Source organism: Orycteropus afer, unplaced genomic scaffold, assembly GCF_000298275.1.
Source record: "Orycteropus afer afer isolate SDZICR_OR568_19922 unplaced genomic scaffold, OryAfe1.0 scaffold00148, whole genome shotgun sequence".
Lineage (NCBI taxonomy): Eukaryota > Metazoa > Chordata > Mammalia > Tubulidentata > Orycteropodidae > Orycteropus > Orycteropus afer.
Window position 1 is genome coordinate 481,438 of NW_006921735.1, and position 7,624 is coordinate 489,061.

At 39.4% G+C, this 7,624-nt stretch overlaps 1 protein-coding gene across 1 annotated transcript in view; it reads right to left on the reverse strand.

The window, feature by feature from the left end:
• LOC103201376 (dystrophin-like) overlaps positions 1-7,624 on the reverse strand; it is a 2,052,823-nt gene that overhangs the window by 179,048 nt on the left and 1,866,151 nt on the right. Inside the window, exon 51 of the mRNA XM_042781676.1 lies at positions 1,951-2,012. Within this exon, the coding sequence (XP_042637610.1) occupies positions 1,951-2,012 (62 nt within the window). The remainder of the gene's footprint in view (positions 1-1,950; positions 2,013-7,624) is intronic.

Here is a 7,624-nt window from a genome sequence, read left to right on the forward strand (position 1 = left end):
TTAAAATGAATTAAGAGTACATTAAAATATTAAAACTAAAGATCACTGTGATTAGAGTGTGAAAAGTCATGAGTGGCTAAGCATGTGTAACGTGGAAGACCATGAACAAGTTTCAATTAGCTCTTTGATGATAGATTTCCAGTGTCTCTTGAAAAATTGTAGGCTCTGAGAATGCTGAACTAGGGTGACTAGATCATCCCGCACAGCCATTGCCCAATTCATATCAAATCTTCATTCTCTAATTCATCAAAATCCACAAACCAGCCTATTCAACACGTTTCTGTTACCTGCCGTGTCTCACCCCAAAATGTTTTATTTTTAGACTACTAGCAGCTCTGGTGGTGTAGTGCCTAAGGCATTTGACTGCTAACCAGAATGCTGGCGGTTCAAACCCACCAGCCACTCCTCGGAAGATTGGGCGATCTATGTCCACAGTGATACCACCTCAGAAACCCAAGGAGGGGTTACTATGAGTCGGCGCTGACTCAAAGGCAGTGAGTTTGGTTTGGTTTGGTTTGGTTTGGTGGTCTAAACAGTCCAGCATTAGAAGCCAAAAACATTCTGTAAGGGCTGAAAGTGTAATACTTGAAGATTAGCTGATCCCAATTTTATTTAAAATTTAAAAAGTATGTTTATGTGTGTGTATATGTACACTGATAGACTGAAATGGCATAAGAATATATGAAATGTATTGGCTGTCTCTGGAGAGTACAATTATTATAGGTAATTTTTATTCTTTTTCTATTTTTTTATTTTTCAGATTTTCTATAAGGAACTTATTTTCTATTAGAAAAAAATAGACTAAAACCATTTTTATCATTAATAATTCCTACCTCATCCTTTAGTGTCTCTATAGCTGTAGTTCATTAATTCGGTTGTCAATAGACACACAAACACACCCAACATGTGTATAAACTCACTGCCACCGAGTCGATTCTGACTTACAATGACCCCCACTGGGTTTCTGTTACAGTAAATCTTTTCAGAAGTAGATCATCCCATCTTCCTTCTGCTGAATGGCTGATGGGTTCCAACCACCAACCTTCTGGTTAGCAGTCAAATGTCTTAGGCACTGTAGAGGATTTATGTTTAAGCATCCTGATCCCCGTGTCTTTTGTTACATAACTTTAAATCTAAGGAGATCATTGTGTTTTAGTCTATAAGTATGTTTATTCACACAAACGAAAACGTAGAAATATTTACTAGTAGAGAAACCATGACTAACTTTTTACAAAAAAGAAAATCAATCAGCCACAATGTAAGAGAACTCATTTCATATTATTCCTGACAGATCTAAAACAGCAGAGTAGACTTTCATCAAATGTTAAAATATTAGTTGCTTCCCCTTCTCTGTAGGCTGTGCACCTGTTCAAAATTATTCCAAGTTATGAGGAAAAAACTTGTCCAGCTCCCAAGCAAACAGAAAAGCAGCCATAGCAGAGACATCATTTAAATGTTCACAGTGATGACCTGATAGGTCTTAGGAATTATGAGCAATGGAAAAACTGCAGAAAATTCCTCTACACAACATTTGTGGTATGGCAAAAATGTTGTCTTGGTTTCACACAGAAGAAATCAATCAGAACAACTTGAAACAGTTTTCTTTTTTCTTGGGAAAAATTATTGTGGTTAAGTTGCATGGTTTTTTTTTTTTGTTTGTTTGTTTTTGTTTTTTTGTCCTTTTAGTCAGCAAAGAAAACTACAAAGATCTTTCAGCCCTCTCAGGTATATTGAATTTTCAGGAATCAAAGAAAGTTTAAAAGATATTTGTAAAGAACCTCTGATAAAAAGGAAGCTGATTGTCAATTTTGGATAGAAAAGTGTCATAGCTTTTACCCTTTAAACAAGCTAGTGATATATTTAGACAACAAATGGCTTGGACATTACAAGCAACTTTACTCTAAAAGCGGTCAGTCATTTAACCTGTAAGAAACATGTCCATGTCCTTACCTAAAGACTGGTAGAGCTCTGTCATTTTGGGATGATCCCAGCAAGTTGTTTGGGTCTCGTGGCTAAAAACATAAAATACAAAGAGAGACTTTAGAATTTATGTGGGTAGTTAAGTCAAGGAAAAAGAGAAAGAAAATGCATGTTCTGCTTTTGAATTATTCGGCATCTTTACTTCAAAGGATTTCCATAGTCTGGTGGAGAATGTTTATCTCACAAGCGGAGAAGCAGTTACCTTCATTTTCAAAGGAAAAAGCAATATGAACATTATTTGGTTCCAAATGTCACCAGAATGAGTTTCTTTTTTGCATCCACAAATTGGTTGTGCTCTTATTACGATAAAATGACCTTGTTATGCAATCAATCATCAAAAATCAGGATTTCTTCACCAGCTTAAAGTGGAATATATAGAAGAGATTCTGTCAACTGATTGTCATTCAACTCTATCAAGGAGATACTGGACATTAGTTTAATAAATAAGTTGCCTCACTTTTCATTTGCTTTCACTGCTCCTGACACTTTTCCATTACTCCTTCCTCTACAGAGCTAGATCTCCTATTGTGATACCTGTATTTCATTTCAGCTTAAGACATATCCACAGGCCAACTAAAGTAGCTTACTTTTTCTTTCCCTATTACTTTTACAACGTATTTAACTCGGTACTCTATACACCACTCACTATACCTCTTCCTACGTTTACTTGGACCTGAATGAAGCATTCACATTTCTCATCCATTTCTTGAAGTTTAGCTAAGTGTAGTTGCCTGCTATCAGCTTCTGCAGCAAAAAGAACAAAACACTTTTGTTCCTCATTCAATTACACGAATAAACCTGGGAAAGATAACTACATATACTTTTCCTTACTTTGGTCCATCTACATAAATCACCATAGCATCCTATTTCCAGTTTTCAGGGATTGTGTGGCAGACTTCAATACAGTAAAATGCAGCCTCGAACAGTTATTTATTTATTTTTTTTAGTACTCAAATGCAGAGTCTGTTCATAATCTTTTTTGGGGGGGAAGGGTACACACAGGAGGAGGACAATGCACTTCAATTTGCGCATTTCAAGGGGACTGGAAAATACAGAGGCCTCATACAGAAAGAGGAGTTTGGGAGGTCACCATGTCTAGTAGTCTCTCAGCTAGGGCTTTGGATCGAAAGATGGATTCTGGCTCGGCATCTGGTTAAGGGTGAAATTTTGGGCGAGCTTGACTCAACAACATCTGCTCACCTGGGAGAGTTAAAGGATTAGGTGATAGAGATAAGTGCCTGGGATTCAATACGTGGTAACTTGTTATTATGTGGCCCCAAATACCATCCATCAAAGTCAAACCTTTGATTAGCTGATTACAATTTAGATGTGGATCCATCTGTGGTATGTTAGTCGAGCCTAAGACCCTTCCTAGAGAGAAAAACAACACTTAACATTTATTATCTCCTTTTTAAAAACATAAAAAGAAGAAATGCTTAATGTGTTTGATACATGTAATACAATCATAAATCTTACAACCACGCATGGAAATTATTCAAACTGTACAATTTCAAAGACTATCCCTGTGATATTTACCATTTAGCGATTGATCGGTGCAGGCTGCTGAAATCCATTTACAAGCAAATGTTCACTTGTGAAGGGCTGTTTTGGTCTCTCCCAAATACATTCATTCTGCTGTCTGACTTTTCTGCCCAGACTACTCCCATTGGAGGGGTGCAATAAGGGCTTATCAACTGAAGGAACGTATCGGAGTGACATCCAAGTCTTAGAGAGCAAGAAGAGAAGAAGACATCTCCTTGCTTTAGGGAGTTTCAGGAAACCCCGGGACCAAGCCGGTTCATGATCTAGAGAAGGGGTGGGTGGGACTGGTACTTTATATGCACAGCACAAGGAGGCTGCAGCTTGCAGCTTCATGGAAAAAGTGGTGCTTGTTCTCGGGCTTTTTTTTTTTTTTTTGCTCAGAAAGTGATTGCGTACCAACTCTGTACACAAGTGTAGAGCAAGGAAAGGTGACTTTCTGTTGAGACCACCCAGTATTCAGACCTCTGTCATTCCAAAGGCCATCCAGATGTGAGCGCTGGGAAGGGAGCAAGGGTAAAGACAGGAAATGCATGTACGATGTACGTCCACGTGTATAGGCCCTCATTAGGCACACTGGGTCAAACTAATTTCCCATCTCCAGGATATCTACAAGGACTTTACCAGCTTCAACAGAACGTCAGAAAAATGTTAAAAACCTAACCAGACACAGAGAACCACCCTGAAAAGCCGCCATGTGTAATGGACTTCGAATTGGAGGAGCATGGGCAAGAAATAACCTTGGACCAAATACAATTTCAAGAAAAAAAAGAGAGAGAGAGAGAGAAAAAAATGTGCATATAGATTAACAGGGAAACTGCACATAGAGACAGTAAATGGGCTTTTTATATAGTTCCACACCCCGTCCCTCAAGTCCCATGATTGTTGACATACCTCCATTTCTATCTTTCTACGGAATTTCTTTTGGAGTTTAAAATTATGAAACGGGGTTTATTAGTTACTTGTTAATTCGTCTGTCCCCCGCTAAACTGAAATTGAAGAAGAAGGAAGTACTAAGGCCCCACTTGTATGCCCCATTTGTGTGTTTAGATACCAGCCTTTTTACAGGTACTAATTCTCCCAATTTCCGTGATTCAAGGAGACATGACGAACATTGAGCAAAGAACTCTTCAAACCATTCCAAAAGCGTATCTTCTTTTACCTTCTTCCCCTCCAACATGCAAACCTTTCATTTTTAAGCAATGCAAAGTAACTAGAAAAACATTTCTATTTCACCTTTGCAGTCTTAAGTTTCACTTTAACTGCAATCAGTACTAAGTGAGAGAAGGGAGCACAAGTGGAAAGAAGAAAAGAATAAAGGGTGTGACTAATCTGCAGAAGTAGAAAAATAATCTTTTAATCATTTCATGCTGAAAACGATTGGCAACACAGGTGAAGGGATTGTCAATTTTTTTGGCAACTATGTTGTTGTTGTTGTTACATGCCATCGAGTCGGACCCTTGCGTTTCCGAGGCAGTAACACTACGGAAGTAGATTGCCCCATCTTCCTTCCGAGGAGTGGATGGTGAACCGCCAGCCTTCTGGTTATTCACATCACTGAATGTGGGTATTTTCTACCTGTAGTGAGTGAATCCAAAGCCCTCTTGGGACATATTTAAACACACACACACACACACACACACACACACACACAGAGCCTCCCCAAACAGGGAGAAGTGATGAAGAATTTGGACTGGCTGAAATGGTAAACACAAATTTGCCTAACCCTTATCAATAGCCTACCTTCCAGGACAAACTAATTTTTTGTCTGTGATCAATAGAAATTTCATGGCTGTAGTTCTTACTCTGCAAAAGCAGCACAGAATACCCAGTAATTCCATGAGAAGAAAAGTTCACATTCACCTGGAATATAGGGACAGTACAGAAAAATACGCTGTGTTGTGGAGGTGGGGTTGAAGAAGAGTGAGTGGTACTGTTTTTGGTGATTGTCTCCTTTCTGCACCTCACTTCCCACATCGGAAACAGACTCCCTACAAAGCATGGCCAATCAATAAAGGAAATACTCAAACCTGTTCAAACACTAATGGGTACATATTTGTTCAGACTTCTTGAGAACAATTATGCTCAACACAGATCACAATTCTTGATATACCCTTGACACACTGACCAATTTCATAAATAATCCTTAAAATACTCTTTAAATCTTTTAAAAAATGTAATTGATTTCAGTCCTGCTGGTTCCAAAGCCTGGCATCAGACATCCCTCTCTGAACAGTCTTCAAACTATGATTTCCCCTCCTTCTCTTATTTGCACAAACCACAATAATCTCTCTTTTCCCTTTTATTTGACGCTGTGATAGAAACCTGATGCAAATGGAAATATAAAATCACTGGATGTGACAAAAGACCCCGGTAACACCTACTTGCCAATAATAAGAAATTAAAGCATTACTCTACTGAGCCCAGGGCTGACCTAATTTCCTACCATACAATTTAAATTTTCTCTCACCTTCTTTAGTTTCAAGTAGTGTGCAAGGTTATTATAACTGCCTCAGAGCTGTTCCTGCTGTCAGTGCTGGAATATTCAGACTTATTGGAATTGCTTTTTTAGTTTCCTAAAAACAAACATTAAACACTTATAAAAAGTAACAAATTTCTAGTGCTCTAGCAGGGGAAATGGCAGTTGCCTAATTAAAATAAGATTTCTGCCACCAGTGTTATTTGGTACTGAAAATATTCTGAACAGTTGCCTTTTTAAAAAAAAGGGGGGGGGGAGGAATGTTTCCACTACTTCCCAGGGAGGAAACTAATCGCTATGCAAGGATATAAAAAGGTACCATTCTCTTGCGATTTGCAGAGGATTAGAGTTTGGCTTCATATATAATCTGGAGCCCATTGATGCACACACACCAAATTATTTCCCTTTAATCTGGGGATCAGACTCCTTTTCTAGAGAAACCTTGGCATTTGCATGCTGAATATTGGATTTGGCTTGCTTTGCTGGAATACTGGCAGGGTGGAGATGGGAAAATCTATTTTAAAGTTTCTGCTACTGTGAAGAGGGGTCTGAGGGGGTGGGCATCAATCTAAGGATCAGAAATCCTATTCCTAGTTCCCATTTCTTGTTCCCTGGGAGATTTACCATTTTATTCTGTTTGACTTAAGTCAGGGCAAAGATGATTGCCTCGGTGGCAGTGCCAGCTGTTACAACCGTCCTCTGTGCTATTTGCTTTTCAAGGCTTCACTCTCACCCACCCCCAACTTTGGCCAAAGCAATTTCACTTCAGGGTCGTGTCCAATCCAAGATCAAACAATGATGACTGAAACCAATTCTATGGTGATCAAGGGTCAGAGACCTTTCATCTAACCATGTTGTTTCGTTTGTTCTCTCTTCTCCAAGAGCAACTCCACCATTCCAAAGAGGGGCTTAGGAACAAGGAAATTAACCAAAACAAAAACATCTCGGCCAAAAGAGACAGGGTGACGGGCGGTGACAATGAGGCGACAGGGATAAAGAAGCAGTAAGACCAAGAAGCGCTTGTTGGCTAGGGAAGAAAGTAGATTTTACTTAACGACTTTGGTTCACCACTTAAATCGGATTTGTTTCCATGATGTTGATGTATTTTATAATTAATAATATGCCTCCATCAGGCAACTAAACCTCTTCAATTTCAGCTTCAAACTTCTCTCCAAATTTCACTGAGATAAACAAAGTGTCCTGCCCTTTCATTGCCATGGTTGGATCGGGAATGACAAACTTTGCTTAATGACGAGCACAGACACTTGGAGAAACACAGGGAAAGGACACGCCAGAAATGATTCCACACTCAACCCCAGAGGGCAAAGAGGAAGGGGGAAAAAAAACCCTGACCCTCTCTCCATGGAAAATCCTAGACTTCTGGGTTTTAACAGCTTTTTCTTTCTTTCCTGATTTCTGCAAGTCTTAGGGCATGGAGAGGGCACAGTAGAAACGCAACGAGGGAAATGTCAGAATCCTCGGAAGAAACCAGGCAGAAAGTTGACCTTTTGGCACTTGCAGTGCAATGGAAGATAGGTCCACGCGCGCCGCTTCCTTCTGCGAGATCGTGCAACCATTTAGGAACAGCCCGTCTCGCTCTTGTCCACACAGGCAGAGCCCAGAAAG